The sequence below is a fragment of the Notolepis coatsorum genome (assembly GCF_963971535.1).
Source record: "Notolepis coatsorum genome assembly, chromosome: 19".
NCBI lineage: Eukaryota > Metazoa > Chordata > Actinopteri > Aulopiformes > Paralepididae > Notolepis > Notolepis coatsorum.
Window position 1 is genome coordinate 36420282 of NC_140183.1, and position 20952 is coordinate 36441233.

A 20952-nucleotide genomic window follows, 5' to 3' on the forward strand; every position below is an offset into this window, starting at 1 on the left:
GTTTTTTCCCTTCATATAAAAAGGCTGCAATTCCCCTCCGTGACGACAGGTGGCAGCAGTGTAGATTAGAACGTTAGCACAGGAAGACCGGAAGAAGGTTGCGACCCATAGAATAAGAAGAAGAAAAAGAAGAAGTTTGTGACGAGAAACACTTCAGAGGCAGATCAAGTTACCAAAGCTGAGGTTAAAATGTCTATGCTTTGTGCAAAAGCCAACGTGGCCTACAGTTTTTGTGACGATTTTAACCGGAGCGTTGCAGACATGTTCCCTGACTCTGCCATTGCTCAGAGGTACTCGGTGGGGAAAACGAAAGCCACCCAGCTCATCAAAGGTAAGATGGCTTTGTTAAGGCTAGCCACAGACTAGCTAGCAGCTAACGTTACTAATGAATAGACAATATACTAGTAACTAGCCTATAGGTTTACCCTGCTTTCTGTTAGCCTGTGACGTCCCACATATGGGACGTTTTTAGGACGATTTGCCCACCGGCACTTTGGCGACCCCTAGTGGCTCGGTGTGCATATTTTGTAATACAATATATAGATCGAATTGAAGGCTTATTTGTTGCCTGTCGATAGTGACAAAATCCGGCAAAATCCGTTCAGCGGTTCTTGAGTTACATGCCGGTATTTGAGGCTTGTGCAAAGTACACGGTATTGTGCAAAATACCACTCCCGACTCAGGCTGCAGCAGTTCCGTCAATATAGATCCGATCTCGAAAATGATTGTGGAGGGTTGTAGCCAATGAGTGTGGCTTTCCAATGATACCCCACATCGGGATCTAAATTTAAAGAAAACTAAAAAAAACTAAAACACGAAAACAGGAAGAGAAAAACAGCCGAATGAATTGAAGTCTATGAGAAAACTGAGTACACAGTTTACCAAAATTCCTAATCACTCATTTCTGAATGGATCTTTATGAAATTTGAACATCTACTATATACGGCTTCAGGCTATGGATCTCAGGAGTTTTTTAAGCCATACCACCTTCTGGGAAATACTACTAACTACTACAGAAAAACTTGAGTAATACGTTTTTCTACAACTCAAGTTCAGACCTATGGTACTCTATTACGTTAGCACTAAAAGTGAATTTTCTTTCTGGAATCAGAAACTTCAGAATGTCATCTTTCAAAAGAGACCAGGCTCATGCATGTGCTATAAGTATAAAGTATGTTGTTTTGGTTTGCAATAAAAGTATGTAGTCCTCAAAAACGAAAACTAAAATGGCCAATTTTGGAGGCGCCTGTTAAGAGGTCTGGCTGCTGTAAAAAAGGATCTATAGATAGACTGTTTTGCAAATATAAAGGACAATCAAATCAAATCACTGGACTATTTTGCTCAACAGGTGCCATAGCTGTGGAGTTTGATGACGAAGTTACAAGCATAATGTAAAGCTCAGCCTTTTTCATTGTTGTGCGACGAATCAAACAACAGAAAAAACGACAAAGAATTTGTCATTCTTGCAAGAATTTATGATGAGTCCAACCTGGAGGTGACAACGAAGTTCCTAGAAATGCCCATATGCAATGTGGGTAATGCTGAGAACTTATGAGAAGTTATCCCAAGCATTGAGGTGAGATCATTTCACTGTCTACCTAGTTTGCATTTAATTATAACAGCTAATATTAGAGCATTTAATTCAGGTTTATTTGAAAGTTTACATAGCAGCTTTTGTCAGAGGTTATTTTATGGGCATGTATGTATTGATTGATTGATTGAACATTTTATTAACAGATTGCAGAATGGGTACAATACAGTATGGCTCAATACACACAATACACAAAATACACACAATCTCCCTTATTTTCAAATCCCAATGTTGACAGCTATGATACATCAGGGTCCCCCATTTTCAATTCATAATGACATTTACGACAGACACAATATACAGATATATATCATGACATACAGATATACAGTACTGTTACATTTGTGACATACATGATATGCAAATATACAGTACTGTTAATCAGAGATCCTAAGAGAAAATATATACATATGAGGGGGAGGAGACTGTACATTGGGAGGAGGGGCGGGGAGGGGGGGAAGGAGGAGGCGGGGGGGGGGGTGGCGTGAATACTTTCGGCAGCCAACATGCCCTTCCGCGTTGCTCTGATTGGCCGAGCGCGCGCATGAGCCGTGACAAGCTCCTCAGCCTCCTCAGCCGCTTAACGCAATTTATACAAATGGAAGTATTGAATACGCCATAACGAATCATTAAAAAAATATACCGTTAACTGGAATATGTTGTTTCTTTACACATATGTTGGATTATGTAATTGGTTTGTCATGACTCCCTTATTTTCAAATCCCAATGTTTAATTTGCACAGTTGAAAAGGATCAACAGCATACATGTTTTTTATTAGGCAAGATTGTTTAATTATTTACCATTTTGTTGTTGAATATTTACATTATTAACACTTTGCAATAGCTATGTATATGTCCCTAACAGGGTGGAACTCTCTCATGGTCGATGGCTGAACAATCCACCCATAATTATTATTATTTGAGTGCTTGAGCTCTACCAATACAAGTACATGAAGGTTAAACATGTTATTTACCCCCCCCCCCCCCCCCCCCCTTAGCACATTGCAAAGTCACCAATAGCTAGGAATGACCCAGATACATAATGACTGAAACATGCTGAATAGGGTTAAGTGAAAAAGTATTGCAGATGCCTATGAAATTTGACACCTGACATCAGCTGGTTTACTGGTATGCCCACTCTTTGGGATGTGAGCGAATCCAGATGTAATTCCCCCAACCTAAAACTGTTCCCCTCCCAGACCTGGAACTCCCATCGTAGGGTAGGCCTACTTCCTCAAAGTCCAAGCCATATAAATGCTCACACACTGACCTAGTTCAATTGCAAAAGAAAGAACGCGTCAGAAATACTTTCCACCAGGCTCAAATCCTCTCCGATTCCTGAACTAAGGTAGGCTAAACTCATTTCAGTGTCAGTGTTGTCGTTCATTTCTCAGTGAAGGCATTTGGTTTAACTTTTTATAGTTTGTCTACTTAATGACCCACTTTAATTAAAACCAGATTCAGCGCAAGGGGTTTATCCTGCCAATATAGTTCACATTTCAAATACTGTACACAATGCGCGTAAAACAACAACTCTATGGCTACTGTCGAGTCATAATGCTTCAAGGAGGAGCCACGTCAAGGTATCTGCAAGCTCCGCAAAATTAACGTGGTGTGTGGATATTACTTTTTATGAAAGGCAACTCCGATAATGATTGTTCCCCATATTACATAACGTTACCGTAGTGATTTGCATAATACTGTAATAGGCTACTACAATGTATAGACATTTCCCTTGAATGCCCCCAGTAGGAATTCACCTGGTTATTATAGCCTGTATTCTTGTACTTGTGTAGTAATAATAATGTGAACTGAAAGTGAATGCAATGCAACTGTTCGTGTTAACCTTCAACACCACTGTCAGTTTGAAAGCAACACAATAACCAACATGTTACATATGATTGACCAAAGCTATCACTGCATTATGTTACGTACCCATTTAATTTGGTTATTCAGCTATAGGTTGTCTCTCTTTGTTCCAGAATGCAACTGTGTGTTTGTGTGCTGTTGCTCGCGGCCTCAGCTCTGGCCCAGCCTCTAGACGAAGCCACCCTAGACGCCCACTGGGAGCAATGGAAGATCACCCACACAAAAGAATACAACGGCCTGGTTAGTTTACGACTGTCTGTATTTCTATACGGTTTAGAACTGTGTACCTGTCTCTGAGTCTGTATATTTCTGTTTAAATGTATATCTCTATCTGTCTCTCTCTCCCTCTCCCTCTCCTTCTCTGTCTCTCTCACTCGATCTATCTATCTGCATGTCTCTCTCTAGTATGACTGTCTTTCTGTATCTATATGTCTCTCTATCTGTCTCTCTCTCCCTCTCTCTGTCTGTATTTCTGTCTGTCTCTGTCCATCTGTCTTTCCTTTCCTGAATAAACCTCTTGAATCTTGAATCTTCTGCCTCTCAGCCAGGTTTTCTCTCACTTCTTGAATATGTTTTTCTATGTGTGCCACTGTAACATTTCTAAGTCTGTTTGATTGACTCACTGTCTGTCTGTCTGTCTGTCTGTCTGTCTGTCTGTCTGTCTGTCTGTCTGTCTGTCTGTCTGTCTGTCTGTCTGTCTGTCTGTCTGTCTGTCTGACTCAATGTCTGTCTGACTCAATGTCTGTTTGTCTGTCTATCATTATATCCTCATTCAAGTGTTACCTCCTGACTCTCACAGCCTCGTCTGTTTTCTCACCAGTCACTTCAGTCTCGCTGGCTCTTTCTTCGGGGGATAGTAGTTCAAACATTTGCTCCACTTTGCTTTGGTTCAAGTGTCTCTATCTCCCTCAAGAACCCCTTCACATCTTAATATGGCCAGAACCCCAAAACAATACTTTTTGGGGGAAGTTATTACTTTGACAGTAAAAGAAGAATGACCGTAATACAAGCGCAAACAACTGCAGTTAAAGCCCCAATCCAGGCTTTATTGATTTATTTATGTATTTGTATCATATCAATATGGGGTATATTCACAAACGTATATCATTAACAGATCTGTAGATGGAAAATATGCTATTTGGAATTATTTTACCTTTTGTTAATGAGTAAATATAGATTTGTTTTTCCATTTTACAGCCACAAAATACAGCAAATACAATTTAAAAACATAACCTGTTCAGTGTTCTTTGCATTAAAACCTCAGTCAGTCAACTAGAGATTGTTTCCATTGTTAGTGCTTAGTTTTGGTAGTGGGTCTACCCATTTGTTTACTTTTTGATCACTGATTGGGCCTTTAATAGTGCTAATAGTGTCTATGATAGATACAGTAATCATAATTTAATTTTTTTTTCTTTTTTTTTGAAAACATTTACATTGCATGTTTTTATTCTTTGCTATGTTCATCTCATATGAAACCATGGGATTAAGAACCGTTCAACAAGGAGATGTAAGGAAGAGTGCTCAGATTGATAGCTACAAACTACTTCCTTGTTTTAGAATTATAAGAAGAGGATGGGTCAAAACCCCAACATTCCCGTGGTAGTAGTCCAGCACGGGGAAACAAAGCTACTTCTTACTGTACTATGCAATTTGTCTCTCAGTGGTAACAGGTAAACCATTTTCAAATGTTTGTGTGATGATACTGATCAATCCTCTTCTGGGGCGACCGCTCGGGAGGTAGAGCAGTCGTTTGGTAATCCGGAGGTTCCCAGTTCGATTCCCGCTCCCATGGTATCATCCCATGGGATCATCTAAACTGGGTATATTCCTATGCACTTGAGGAGTTTGACTGTCGTTGGATACTAAGCTAATTGGAACTTCCTCCCATCGTTACTCAAAATATACATCGATCTTATTCCCAACAATTACAAACATTGCCAGTGTAAACAAACGACCCATCTAAAACAACGTGAGTGAGTCCTTCTATCCAACCCCCCCCCCCCTTTTCTGGTTACCCCCCTTTATTTCTTTATTTTTTTTACAGTAGCTGTAAGGATTCCAGAAACTGTGTGTGTGTGTGATTGTGTGTGGCTGAGAGGGGATTAAAACCTCAGCCAATCTCAGCCACACTTTCTTCTCCAAACATCTGTGCCGTTATCCCTTTCCTCTGTGCTCACCTCAGGCTAGAGGTCACAGTGCAGGAGGGAGGGTAAGGGACAGAAGAAAAGAGTGTGTGTGTGCTGGTTTGTTTGTCAAGTCAAGAGTTAGAGTTAGAGCAATAATACAAGTAATAATGAGAATAAGACATTTGTGCAATGATACAAGTAATAAGAATAAGACATAAAATTTACAAAAAGCATGGTAAGACATGCTAAGGTCCTGCGATAGTGCAATACAATGTTAGCTACGGATGAGGCACTGGGTCTTATGTACACTACTATACAATGCTATACTATTATAATCTACAGTTATACTATGTGTCCTTATGCTAACTTGCTATATCCATCTATTTACTATACAAGAACCACTCCCGTTCTTTTTTATTTTTTAAAGTGACCTTTCCATTGTGTAAAGTGACCGTTGAGTGTGAGAGTGTGCAGCGTGTGTGTGTGTGTTCATGCTAAAGTGACTGTTAGTAGGCTTGGGCGGTATGACGGTATTACGGTATACCAGGGTATTTAGAAATCCCGACGGTATTGAAAATCAATACGGTCAAAATCACAGATGCGTTTCAGTTTCTATTACACTGAAACAGAGTTTTGACAGGGACGGCATTGGTTGTAGTGCACACACAGCACGCGCCAGCAGAGGGCGAGACCAGTCCTCACTAGTGGAGCGAGCACACGCAGAGCTGGTTGTCTACACACAGGAGGACGGGAAAACCCGCTTCAGTGGTGGAAATTAAATGAGACACGCTTACCGTTGGTGTTGCTGCGGGCTAACTGGCTATTCTGAGAGCTAACGTTACTAGCACTAGGATGCTGCAGGCTTCTGGCTACCTTCTGAGAGCTAACGATAGTAGCACTAGGATGCTGCAGGCTTCTGGCTACCTTCTGAGAGCCAACGATAGTAGCACTAGGATGCTGCAGGCTTCTGGCTACCTTCTGAGAGCTAACGATAGTAGCACTAGGATGCTGCAGGCTTCTGGCTACCTTCTGAGAGCTAACGATAGTAGCACTAGGATGCTGCAGGCTTCTGGCTACCTTCTGAGAGCTAACGATAGTAGCACTAGGATGCTGCAGGCTTCTGGCTACCTTCTGAGAGCTAACGTTACTAGTACTAGGGTGCTGCAGGCTAACTGGCTACCTTCTGAGAGCTAACGTTACTAGTACTAGGGTGCTGCAGGCTAACTGGCTACCGTTCTGAGAGCTAACGATAGTAGCACTAGGATGCTGCAGGCTTCTGGCTACCTTCTGAGAGCTAACGATAGTAGCACTAGGATGCTGCAGGCTTCTGGCTACCTTCTGAGAGCTAACGATAGTAGCACTAGGATGCTGCAGGCTTCTGGCTACCTTCTGAGAGCTAACGATAGTAGCACTAGGATGCTGCAGGCTTCTGGCTAACTTCTGAGAGCTAACGATAGTAGCACTAGGATGCTGCAGGCTTCTGGCTACCTTCTGAGAGCTAACGTTACTAGTACTAGGATGCTGCGGGATAACTGGCCATCGTTCCGTGATTTGTTTACTTGGTAACACGGGTTGCCCTCCCCCCCCCCCGCTGATGAAAATGAAAGTCATAAAAAACTGTTAGTGTGTGAGCGTATACAGTTGTGTGTTGTGTGTGTGCTCATGTATGCTTGTGTGTGGAGAGTTCAGTGTTCAGGACTCTGATGGCCTGGGGGAAGAAGCTGAGCCGAAGTCTCTGTCCTAGTTGCTGGTGTACGCAGGCGTTTGCCTGACCGCAGCAGCTTGAACAGGCTGTTGTTGGGATGGTGAGGGTCTTTCATTATTCTGCAGGCTCTGGATTTGCACCTCTTGTTATATAAGACCCGCAGGGGTGGTAGTGCAATACCCGTAGTACACTCAGCTGAGCACACCACTCTCTGTAGGGCCTTCTTGTCCTGTGCCTTGCTGTTTCCATACCAGGCAGTGATGTTTCCAGTCAAGATGCTCTCTACAGCTCCGGAGTAGAAGGACTGGAGTATCTTCCCCGATACTCTGAACTTCCTTAACTGTCTCAGGTGGTAGAGGCGCTGCTTCGCCTTCTTTACGACTGAGTCTATGTGTGTTGTCCATGTCTTCTGAGATGTGGACCCCCAGGTACTTGAAGCTGCTCACCCTGTCCACGGTAGCCCCGTTTATCCACAGTGGTGTGTGTGTGTCCTGCTGTGTTCTCCTCAAATCCACGATCAGCTCCTTGGTTTTTTACCAATGTTCAGGAGCAGAGAGAGAGAGAGAGAGAGAGAGGTCATCAATCGGCACACATGCGATGCATGCATGCAATTCGTATCTGCGATTAACCCATCCCGTCGTCCTTCCCCCCCCAAGGGCAGCCGGGAGCAGACAGGCGTCAACGTGAGCCGCGCCAGGGGACCAATCCAAGTGCTCCTGTCCGTCTTCGTCAAGGACGCCACAGCGTTAGCGATCTATTGTAGTGCATGTTTTTCCATTGGGTTTATCTTATCGGGGGGGGAAACCCTTGCGAGCACGGGGAGAACATGCAAACTCCACACAGAAAGGCCTGGGAGATACCCCAACTGGGTAACTGGCATCATGGAAACCTGGTCCCCAAGCGGGAATCGAACCCTGGACCTTCTTGCTGTGAGGCGACAGTGTTAACCACTACACCACCATGCCGTTGTCCTGACACCAGCGTTCCAGTGCATCAACCTCCTCCCGGTAGGCCTTCTCGTCATTGTCAGAGATCAGCCCCACCACCACCGTGTCGTCCGCAAACTTCACTATGGAGTTGGAGCTGAACTTGGCCACACAATCATGTGTGTATAGTGAATACAGCAGGGGGCTCAGAACACAGCCCTGGGGGGACCCGATACTAAGGGTGATGGTGTTGGAGGTCTGACCCCCCACCCTGACCGCCTGGGGCCTTTCACTCAGAAAGTCCAGTAGCCAGGCGCTCAGAGCGGAGCTCAGACCCAGCTCGATCAGCTTGTCCACCAGTCTGGTGGGGACTATGGTGTTGAACGCTGAGCTATAGTCAATGAACAACAGTCTCACATAGCCCCCCTTCTGGCAGTCTAGGTGAGAGAGGGTACTGTGTAGTACCTGAGAGACCGCATCATCAGTGGACCTGTTTGGCCTGTATGCAAATAGCAAAGGGTCCATATCACTGGGTAGGGAGGCACAAATGTAATCCTTAACCAGCCTCTCAAAACATTTCATGACGTGAGTGCCACCGGTCTGTAGTCATTTAGACCTGTTGGGGAGGATTTCTTTGGTACCGGTATTATAGTGGACACCTTGAAGTAGGCAGGGACCACGGACTCAGCCAGGGATAGATTAAATATGGTAGTGAACACTGGGGCTAGCTGGTTAGCACAGGACTTGAGTATCCGTCCTGTTATCCCATCTGGGCCAGCTGCTCTTCTGGTGTTCACCCGCATAAATGCTCTTCTCACACTGTGTTCCGAGAGAGTTTGTTTGTTTGTATGTATGTGTGTGTGTGTGTGTGTGTGTGTGTGTGTGTGTGTGTGTGTGTGTGTGTGTGTGTGTGTGTGTGTGTGTGTGTGTGTGTGTGTGTGTGTGTGTGTGTGTGTGTGTGTGTGTGTGTGTGTGTGTGTGTGTGTGTGTGTGTGTGTGTGTGTGTGTGTGTGTGTGTGTGTGTGTGTGTGTGTGTGTGTGTGTGTGTGCATGTACTCCCATAAGTGTGTGTGTGTGTGTGTGTGTGTGTGTGTGTGTGTGGTATATAATGGGAGGTCAGGCCACTATTTTGTGTAGTCAGCAGAAAGAGGAGGAGCAGCACTCTCTTCAATTACAAAAGCCCCTGTTTAGAACCATGGTTGTAGCTGAGGGGTACAACTCCCTGACTGTATTGTTAGATATGATATTTTTTTTGTTTTTGATCCACTTTTTCTCCCATTTTTCTATTTTTCTCCCATCCCAATTTCGTATCATCCAATTCAACCCTCCCCTGTCACATTTAATACCACTACCTCATGTACTTTAACTTCTGGCCACCCAGTACAAGATATAAGTATGATGAACACTTTCCCACCTGATGAAACGAACCAACACAAATGGACCAAATCGAATATTTAATACAGCAAAGGGTGTACACAATATTCACTTAATTACATTTATGATTTGAAATGTTAAGTATGCACTTTTATGGCAAATGAGTATTCGTAGGTAAATCAACATTGAATGTCCAATCTCTGGTTGCGCAGGGAGTAAGTATACAACCTGGAATATTTAGGAAACGATAGCGATAGTACTTAAATAATTATAGCTGGATACACTAAGGGGGGGGGGGGGTCCCGCTGGTTGTAAGACAGTAGGAGGGGGGGGTTAGAGAAGTCGCTGGCGGTATCCCATCTGGCCGACGGTGTCTTGGGAGAATCCAAAGTCTTAGACCCAGTGCCCACAGAACCTGGGGCCGTAGACGAACACAGCTGGACCTCTGTGGAACGGTATCTGCCGGTCCACAACGGAGAGACGTGGTGCGACCTCACATGTAGAGCGCCGCCTCACCTGTAGTCCTCTCCGGGGGGTAATTCCAACACTCGACAGTGTTGGCCTTTATCCATGGAATAATCAAAGCACATAAAGCATAATCCAAGAGCCGTGGAAGGCTCGCCGTCGTCGGGTAGAGTAATCCAATATACAGGTCCAGTCGCTCTTGACCCGGAGCTCCTCGGATGCGATCACCACTAGGGGTCTGACCAGCCTGGATAAGCGTCCAGATAACGTCAGGAACGATGGGGGTACTGATAACTGTAGAACTCGAACCGAACGATGCACCATACATAAATAGACTATTATTAGCTTAATAGAATACGTCCAACTCGACGGTATGGTGCCAAACTATGACCATTCAACTATTAATCTACACGATATCTCAATGCCTATTGTTGTGAAGGGCCAGATTAAACCGAATATATATATTTATTTATATATATATATTTAATTGTATTTGTATATTCTCTAATATTCCCTGATATCCCTTGTATATTCCTTGTACAATATGCATTGAATATCCATTCTAGCCTACTGAACATCCCATAATAGTCTCCATTCTACTATTGGTCGAGACCTTGGTGCCAGGCTGCCATACCCCTCAGACCCAGTTCAAACGTACCGCTCGACATGTACGAACAAGTCCTAGTTCCGCGTAGGAATTTGGCTACCGCACCACTAATGGGACTATTTGTTCATAGTGCGTATATATACTGCGCTACTAAAGTAGGACTTTCTTTTCAGTCCAGTTTCTTACCCTCCAATAGAGTCACAGACGTAAAGCCTCCCCGCGATGCCACGTGTGGGAGTAAGGCCAAGTTCGGCCTACCATCGGTATTGAGACATCGTGTATATTAATATTTGAATAGTCATATTTGGCACTATATCGTCGAGTTGGACGTAGTCTATTAAGCTAATAATAGTCTGTTAATATATAGTGCTTCGTGCGGTGAGAATACTACCGTAGTCAGTACCCCATCGTTTCGGGCAGAGAACTGGCTGCTTACCCAGGGTGGTTGACCCTATGTGAAGCTGCACCCGAGGAGCCCCAGAGTCGACGAGCGAGTGGACCTGTATACCGGATTATTCTACCGACGACAGCCCGCCTTCCCAGGCACGGATTATGCTTTGGATACTTTGATTATTCTATGGATAAAGACCCCCGACACTACCGTGTGTTGGAACCCCCCCCCCTGGAGAGGACGCAAGGTGAGGAGACGCTCTGCAAGACGAGGTCTCTCCACATCTCTCCCCCGTGGACCGGAGAGAGCCGGCCCACAAAGAGTCCACCTGCTTTCATCTGTGGTCCAAGGATCGCCGGCGCATTGAACGGCACTACAGTGGGTTCTCCTGGGATACCCTTGGCCGGACGAGGCAGCTGGATTCTACCCCCCCCCCCCCTCCTACTCCTGTCGGCTTACAAGCGACCGGATTAACCCCCTCTAGTGTATCCAGCCTATAATCATTAAAGTATCATTGCTGTTATTCCTTAACTATTCCAGGTCGTATATTTACCACCTGCGCCTTCAGAGATTGGACATTATCTATTGATATACCGATGAATACTCCTTGCCATAAAAGTGCATACTATTTCAATTCATAAATGTAATTAAGTGATTAAGTGCTTATTCTACACACCATCGCTGTGTAGGAAATAAAGACCTGTTTCTAATTCGTACATTTGTGTTGGATCCGTTTCATCTACGTGAGAGTGTTCATGATAATATATTTATGCCGTGTACTGGGTGGCCGAATATTAAGTACAAAGGTAGTGGTAGTAAGTATCATATCTAGTAATACAGTCAGGGAATTGTACCCCTCAGTTACAATTGGTCCTTCGAGCCGGATGGTAATTAGTGTAATATTAATATAGTGTTATTAATATTGAAATGGCCTATGATGAACACTCCACGAAACGATCCTCCTAACCAACGCCCGCAGCGCGAACGACGGCTCCCTCAGTACTTAGAGGCTTACGCTGTCAGTCAACAACCTAGTCTTCTACTAACAGTAAACGCGGTAAAACTAGAAAGTAAAAGTATGTCTAACCCCAACGCCCAGACTACCCCGACCATAGAGGCCCCTACGGGCTCTAATGTAACTGACCAAGTTCACGGTGGGGACCAGTGGGAACCAGACATGACTTCACACCCCGCCAGTACTGAAGAAGTAGTCCCCGATGAGTCCCGGGAGGAATACAACGCTACCGAGAGAGAACTCGGCACGGAAGAAGACGGGGAGAGCACCGTGGAGATAGAGCTCCAAGGCTCCGCAAGGAGTACCCCGAGGGAAGGCTCCCCTATACAACCGCCTTCTCCCAGCGAGGCAGAGAGGACCCTACAGCAGGCATTCCTCGTCAGCCTGAAAGCCTCTACTGAACGCGATAGACTCCAGGGTGAACGCGATCGATTGCAGCTACAGCAACGGAGCGAAGAAGAGCACATACGCCTGGAAATAAGACTCATTCAGATGGAAGAGAATGTGGCCCGAGACCGAGCAGACAGCCAGCGAGCAGCTGCTGGTGCTCTACGGGACGCAGAGCGCGACAGACAGCAAGCGCAACTAATAGAACAGCTGATCAGACGGATAACACCCTCTCCCTCCGCCAGAGGCTCCAGGAACTCGTCTAGACACACCTCCAGGGCGGCATCCCCTAGCCGAGTAAACAACCCTGAACTTGACCAACAGACGAGGTCTATACCCCCCACAGACCACCTCCCCCCACCGGTCCAAGCGAGACCTAGCAACCGGGAAGGAGCAGCATATCCTGTGGAGAGGCTAAACCAGAGACTACAAGCACTGGATGACCTAACTGAAGACGAAGAGGAAGAGGAGGAGAACCGCGCCCGAAGACAGCACAGTACTCTACCGGACCAGGAGGTCCGGTACAGCCCAGGCTATACTCCCGCGGAGCTGCGCTACAGACCCCCGACTCTATACACGGGTGAGCACGACGCACGACCCGCACCGAGGAACAGCACCTGGACAAGCGGGCCATGGTACACTGCCGGTACCAGCCCATACCAAGGAGCGGGAGGAGACTCGCCTAGGAGGCCTCCCCCCCAACGCTCGCCGATGTATCCACAGTCAGCGTCATACATTGGCACGCCTATGGTACCCGACTTCACCCAAGAGAACCGGGCCCAGTATACAGAACTCCGCATGTGTCTGGAGACCATGTTGGTGGATGTATTGGATGAACGCCACAAATACGCCATCCTACTGCAGCACTTAAAGGTGCCCCGCGCACATAATATAGCGCTCGCCTACGCGACTTCCACCACCCCATACACAGCAGCGCTGGTAGCATTGGACCAGAGGTATGGGCGCATATGGGATTACGTGATCCAGGAGATCCGACACATCGACCGCTTACCCCCAGCAATAGACAATCGAGCACTGGACGACCTGTCCATCAGAGTGCAGTCCCTGGTAGGGATGTTGGGAGCGCAAAGAGAGAAGGGGAAGTATGAACTTTACGCCAACTCAAATGTGGAAAGGATCCTGGAGAAGCTGCCGCCCGCTCGTCAGGAGCGCTTTAGGCGGCAGAGGGACCACAGAGACCCGAATGGCCCCGAACCGAACCTCCTCGATCTAGCAGACTTCCTGGCGAGAGAAGTCAGCAGCCTACGGCTAGATACATTCGGACGGAGCACCCCTGGCTCCAGAGAAGGAACCAGACGACTAAATGATGGAAGAAGATCGGTGACTGTGATGCACCAATCGGAGTCAGTACCGAGCAGCAGGAGCCACAGTACCCCCTCCAGAACGGAGAAGTGGAAGATAGTGTGCCCCTACTGTGAGAAAGAACACTGGCTAGCGCAATGTGACTCCTTCCCCAAGCTGAACGCGGAGGAAGCAGGTCAATGGATAAAGTCCAACAAGCGCTGTTTTCGCTGTGCGCGCTCACACATGGCAGCCGAATGCCGCTTAAAGAAAAGGTGCACCAAGTGCGATGGAGCCCATCTGGACATACTTCACGACAGTAACAGACGGCGCCCTTCACCTGCACCATCCAGCCGCAAAGCGAGCGTCATGTACATCGATCCCGCCAGCAGCAGTGGAGCCCGAGTACTCCTAAAAGTAGTGCGTGTGACACTAAGCCACCAGAATAAAGTCCTGGACACTTACGCCGTCCTCGATGACGGGTCAGAGAAGACCCTGCTGCTCGCCTCCGCTGCGGCCCAGCTAGGGCTGCGGGGAAGCGAAACCCAAATGACAATTCGGACAATAAGACGAGATTTGAAGACGATAAAGGGCGAGAATGTCTCATTCTCTATCGCAGCAAGCGGCCAGCCTGAGCGACGGTACCAGATTGCAGACGCTTTCACCAGCCAAGAAATAGGACTGTCGCGGTACACATACCCCGTCGCCAAGCTGATGGAGAAATATGCACATCTGCGCAAGTTACCGATCCCGCTCATAGACAATGCTATGCCGACCCTGTTGATAGGCTCCGACCATGCAGACCTCATTGTCCCGATAGACCGGGTTCATACCGGACCCGAGGCTGTCCTGCAGCAGTCGAGACCCGTTTGGGATGGACTCTCCAAGGCCCGCTCGCCAAATCTCTCAACCGAAGTACAGCCACTAGATGTCTCCACTCCCGAGTCACAGAGGGAGAAACCGCACTCCTGCAACACGTAGAGCGGCTATGGAGCTTGGAACAAATGCCCTTTAAGAATGGAAAGAAAGACATTCGCTCTAAAGATGACATTTACGCCATTCACCTCCTCGAGACAGGGACCAAGAGAGTCCCGGTCAAAGGCGTGTTGAGATACGCCACGCCACTCCTGCGGCGAGAAGGAATGCCTACTTTCCACGCCAAGACAGACGCCATAGAACGGTACCTGCTGAACACGGAGCGGCGCTTAGCCAAGAACCCCGCCCAAGAGAGTGTATACCGCGCTGAGATTGAGAAGCTCATCACAGCGGGACACGTCACAAAGATGGACATTAAAGAGGCTGACCAGACCACTGAATCGTGGTACGTGCCCCACCACAAGGTCCATCACAACGGTAAAGACCGCATAGTATTTAACTGCAGCTACCAGATCGGATCCCAAAATCTGAATAAAGAGTTACTGCCCGGTCCCACACTCGGCCCCTCCCTACTCGGCGTTCTACTCCGCTTCCGCCAGGAAAAGGTGGCCATCAGCGGGGACATTAAAGGAATGTTCCTGCAGGTGAGATTAGTAGAGGCGGACAAGCCCCTGTTACGGTTCCTATGGAGAGAGAAGCCAGGAGATGAGCACCCAGCCATCTACCAATGGGAAGTCCTCCCCTTCGGAACGACGTGCAGCCCCTGCTGTGCGACATTTGCACTACAGAAACATGTAGCAGAGGACCCAGCAGCGGACGAAGAGGTCCGACACAGCGTAAAGAACAGCTTCTACGTAGACAACTGTCTACAAAGCCTTTCAACCCAGGAAGAAGCCGAGGCTCTCCTGATTAAACTCTGCGCCTCATTGATCAAAGGCGGCTTTGATCTCAGGCAGTGGGCCAGCAGCGATCCGCAAGTACTGCGCAGCCTCTCCTCCGAGGACAAGGCAGCCAGCAGCGAGACCTGGATGGCTACAATCCCGGGAGAAGCCCAGGAGATGACCCTGGGATTGGTGTGGCGATTCAAAACAGATTCGCTTCACTACAGACACAAGCCCCTGACTACGGAGCAGGGAAGGCCGGCGGCGGCGCCGACCACCAGACGGAGTGTGTACACAACACTCGCCCGACAATATGACCCGCTAGGATGTATTCTACCGTACACCACCACGGCAAAAATGATTGTACGAGCATTGTGGGACAAGGACCAGGGCTGGGACGACCCCATTCCCGCACACCTTGCATCCACCTGGAGAGAGTGGGAGATGGAGCTCCACTCACTCCCAGGCGTTAATATGCGCCGAAGCTACTTCCCACCCACGGTGAGGCCAGAGACATGTAAAATGGACTTACACGTCTTCAGTGACGCCTCAGAGGTCGCATACGGATCAGTAGCCTACTTGCGGGCCCAAGACCAGGGGGGAGAGATCTACACAGCATTTGTCCTCGCCCGCTCGAGAATAGCCCCACGCAAGCAACAATCTATCCCACGTCTAGAGCTCTGCGCAGCCCTAGCCGGAGCGCACCTAGCCACGCTCATCCAACGTGAGCTCACCATACCGGTGTCTAGAACAATCCTGTGGTCAGATTCCACGACGGTACTCGCCTGGATCAAATCGGACTCATGCAAGTACAAAGTCTTCGTGGGAGTCAGAGTCACCGAGATTCAAGACTTAACCGAAGAGTTAACCGGAGAAACAGAGTGGCGCTACGTTGATACAAAACAGAACCCAGCTGACGTCATCACCCGGGGGATGCCCCTGGATGACCTCACCCGTCGCAATGTCTACAGTGACGGCCCCGCATTCCTAAGACTCCCGGAAGGACAGTGGCCCATGCCTATCCCGAGGGAAGCAAGTCCAGAGGAGGTGGAAATTAAGAAGTCTGTGTTCTGTGGATTGAGCACCGTAGCCTCCACCGACCCTAACATAAACTATTGCACGTCCATAGAGAGTGCACAACAAAGAACATTCCTGCGGTACCACCCAGAGTGCAAGTCCCCCGCTGATATGTCAGCGGCTAACTACGAGGAAGCAGAATTGCTTCTACTGCAGCGAGCCCAGAGAGACTCGTTCCCCGATGAATTGGCCTGTCTACAGGGAGGAAAGCCCGTCCCATCCGACAGCAGATTAATTCACCTGGCCCCCGAGAGCGACGCTCACACCCTCATCAGAGTGGGTGGTCGCCTACGCAGAGCCCCCAATCTACCGGATGACATTAAATACCCGATCGTATTGAACAGCCGACACAAGGTCACAGAGCTGATTATAAAGAAATACGATGAGGATGTACATCACGCAGGAGCAGAAAGAGTCTTCGCGGAAATCAGACGTCGTTACTGGATCCTACAAGGAAGAGAGGCGGTACGACGCTTCCAACGAACATGTCTAGACTGCCGCAAGTGGCGCGCGCAGCCCAGCATACCAAGGATGGCTGACCTTCCTCCATGTCGCCTCCGAATCGGTGACAAGCCATTCCACTCAACGGGTATGGACTGCTTTGGCCCGCTGCACATAAAGAAAGGAAGAGGAACCGAGAAGCGGTGGGGTATTGTATTCAAATGCATGACCACCAGAGCGATACACATCGAGCTTCTCCCGACCATGAGCACAGACTCATTCCTTATGGCCTTCCGTAGATTCATATCACGGAAAGGAAGACCGTCTACCCCAGACCTGGGCATTGTACGGCCCGCGGGCCGGATCCGGCCCGCGGGATGATGCTGACCGGCCCGCGAAAGATTACATGATAATAAAAAAAAATAAATTTTTTTTTTTTTTTTTTTTTTTTTTAATATTTTTTTTGATTTTTTTTTTTTTTTTTTTTTTTTTATGTCAACGTTCACACGCACAGTATACGCTTAGGAGACATGCTCAGACGATGTTGGTTCTCTTTGGATCCACCTACATATGTGAACAGACATTCTCAGTCATGACATTTACCAAGTCCAGGTACAGATCCTCTCTCACTGATGAACATCTGGCAGCTGTGCTTCGCATCTCCACCTCAGACATGCAACCTGACTTTGATGGACTTGTTAAAGCTCAACAGAGACTGGATTTCTCCTACTGAATGAAAAAAAAAGAACTGAAGAACACTAAAATGTGGAAATATAACAAGTGAAATGGGACACTTGATATTTTTTTTTCTTTTTTTTGCACAGTTCTGAAAACATTAAATGTTTAATATAGGCATGTAAAGTAAAAAAGGCTACAAAACTGGGACACTTTTCTTTACACAGTTCAGTGACATGTCTTGTTTATTTTTGCTATAAGATGATGTGATGTCTTTAGAAAGCTAAGAAAATCCTTGTTTCAATAGTATATGAAACTCAAAATGCCCTTTGTTATTAATGTTTCACATTTTGTTTATCATTTTGGAAATAAATTCTATTTGAATAAATTATATTTTTGAAAGCTAACCGCACCTTTTAATTGCCAAATAATAACATACACTCTTACCAGGGGTCAAAAGTTTCAAAACAATGCCATTTACTGCTTTTTATATAGAAATAAAATGTATATTATGCATAATTGAGTTTGGAATTTTGGCCCGGCCCCCCAACATATTTTCAGTTGCTCATTCGGCCCCCCGGGAAAAATAATTGCCCACCCCTGGTCTACCCTATTGTCCGATCATGGGACAAACTTTAAAGGCGGCGAAAGAGAGCTGAGAGAGAGCTTCCAAGCTATGGGCCCAGAACTTAAGACCCACCTCGCTCCAGCACAGGTTGATTTCCAATTCAACCCCCCAAACGCACCCCACTTCGGTGGCACTTGGGAACGAGAAGTGCGCTCCATAAAGACAGCCCTGTACGCAGTACTTGGGGCCCAGACTGTGGCGGAAGAAGTCCTAATGACAGTCCTCACGGAGATTGAGGGAGTACTTAACTCGAAGCCCCTCGGATATGTCTCCAGTGATGTGGCGGATATCGACCCAGTTACCCCCAACACACTCCTGATGGGGCGGCTAGATCCCACATTACCCCAGACAATGTACCGGCCTGAAGAAGCGAACGGCCGACGAATGTGGAGGTACAGCCAAGTATTAGCCGACAAGTTTTGGAACAGTTTCCTACTGCACTACCTACCGTCTCTACAGACCCGCCAGAAGTGGGTAAAGGAGAGAGACAATTTGACAGAAGGAACAGTCGTCATGATTATTGATCAATCACTGCCCAGAGCTATGTGGCCGGCCGGCCGCGTAAGCAAAGTGATCACCGGTGCCGACGGCAAGGTCCGAGCAGCTGAAGTGCTCGTCCAGGGTCGCACTTACACCCGTCCCGTGGCAAGGCTCATAGAACTGCCTCGACTCCCAGACACAATCGATGATGACCATGACCCTACAACCCTATGACTTTGTGAAGTTGACTGACCCCTACAGCAAACCCTTATGTGTAAATAGACAACGCGATTAATCTGTCTCCGTTTAACTGATTAGGTCTGGGACCTATTCAGGGGGTGGCTGTTGTGAAGGGCCAGATTAAACCGAATATATATATTTATTTATATATATATATTTAATTGTATTTGTATATTCTCTAATATTCCCTGATATCCCTTGTATATTCCTTGTACAATATGCATTGAATATCCATTCTAGCCTACTGAACATCCCATAATAGTCTCCATTCTACTATTGGTCGAGACCTTGGTGCCAGGCTGCCATACCCCTCAGACCCAGTTCAAACGTACCGCTCGACATGTACGAACAAGTCCTAGTTCCGCGTAGGAATTTGGCTACCGCACCACTAATGGGACTATTTGTTCATAGTGCGTATATATACTGCGCTACTAAAGTAGGACTTTCTTTTCAGTCCAGTTTCTTACCCTCCAATAGAGTCACAGACGTAAAGCCTCCCCGCGATGCCACGTGTGGGAGTAAGGCCAAGTTCGGCCTACCATCGGTATTGAGACATTGTGTATATTAATATTTGAATAGTCATATTTGGCACTATATCGTCGAGTTGGACGTAGTCTATTAAGCTAATAATAGTCTGTTAATATATAGTGCTTCGTGCGGTGAGAATACTACCGTAGTCAGTACCCCATCGTTTCGGGCAGAGAACTGGCTGCTTACCCAGGGTGGTTGACCCTATGTGAAGCTGCACCCGAGGAGCCCCAGAGTCGACGAGCGAGTGGACCTGTATACCGGATTATTCTACCGACGACAGCCCGCCTTCCCAGGCACGGATTATGCTTTGGATACTTTGATTATTCTATGGATAAAGACCCCCGACACTACCGTGTGTTGGAACCCCCCCCCCTGGAGAGGACGCAAGGTGAGGAGACGCTCTGCAAGACGAGGTCTCTCCACATCTCTCCCCCGTGGACCGGAGAGAGCCGGCCCACAAAGAGTCCACCTGCTTTCATCTGTGGTCCAAGGATCGCCGGCGCATTGAACGGCACTACAGTGGGTTCTCCTGGGATACCCTTGGCCGGACGAGGCAGCTGGATTCTACCCCCCCCCCCCTCCTACTCCTGTCGGCTTACAAGCGACCGGATTAACCCCCTCTAGTGTATCCAGCCTATAATCATTAAAGTATCATTGCTGTTATTCCTTAACTATTCCAGGTCGTATATTTACCACCTGCGCCTTCAGAGATTGGACATTATCTATTGATATACCGACGAATACTCCTTGCCATAAAAGTGCATACTATTTCAATTCATAAATGTAATTAAGTGATTAAGTGCTTATTCTACACACCATCGCTGTGTAGGAAATAAAGACCTGTTTCTAATTCGTACATTTGTGTTGGATCCGTTTCATCTACGTGAGAGTGTTCATGATAATATATTTATGCCGTGTACTGGGTGGCCGAATATTAAGTACAAAGGTAGTGGTAGTAAGTATCATATCTAGTAATACAGTCAGGGAATTGTACCCCTCAGTTACACCTATTCTGGGCCAAGTAGGCCCTACTACACCGCACGTGCTTCGTGGGGAGGCTTTTGCGTCTGTCACTCTGTTGGAGGGTAAAGAACTGGACTAAAAGAAAGTTCTACTTTACGAGCGTCATATATATATGCGCTATGAACAAATAGTACCACACGTATTTCGCCCGGCATATTACTGCGCGGAACCGGGGGCTGCCTCGACATGTTAGGCGGCACGATTGAACTTGAACCTAGGGGTATGGCAACCTGGCGCCAGGTTCTAGTCCAATGGTAGAATGAAACTATTATGGGCTGTTTAGTAGAAACGGGGATATTCAATGCATATTGTACAAGGAATATACAGGGGATATCAAACGAT

General features: G+C 47.2%; 1 protein-coding gene across 1 annotated transcript in view; it reads left to right on the top strand.

Moving 5' to 3' along the window:
* Positions 1 to 2776: 2776 nt before the first annotated feature.
* Positions 2777 to 20952, top strand: part of LOC311245852 (cathepsin K-like) — a 48025-nt gene continuing 29849 nt past the window's right edge. Inside the window, 2 exon segments of the mRNA XM_084335865.1 lie at positions 2777 to 2939; positions 3574 to 3700. Of these exon segments, the coding sequence (XP_084191991.1) occupies positions 3575 to 3700 (126 nt within the window). The 5' untranslated portion in view covers positions 2777 to 2939; position 3574.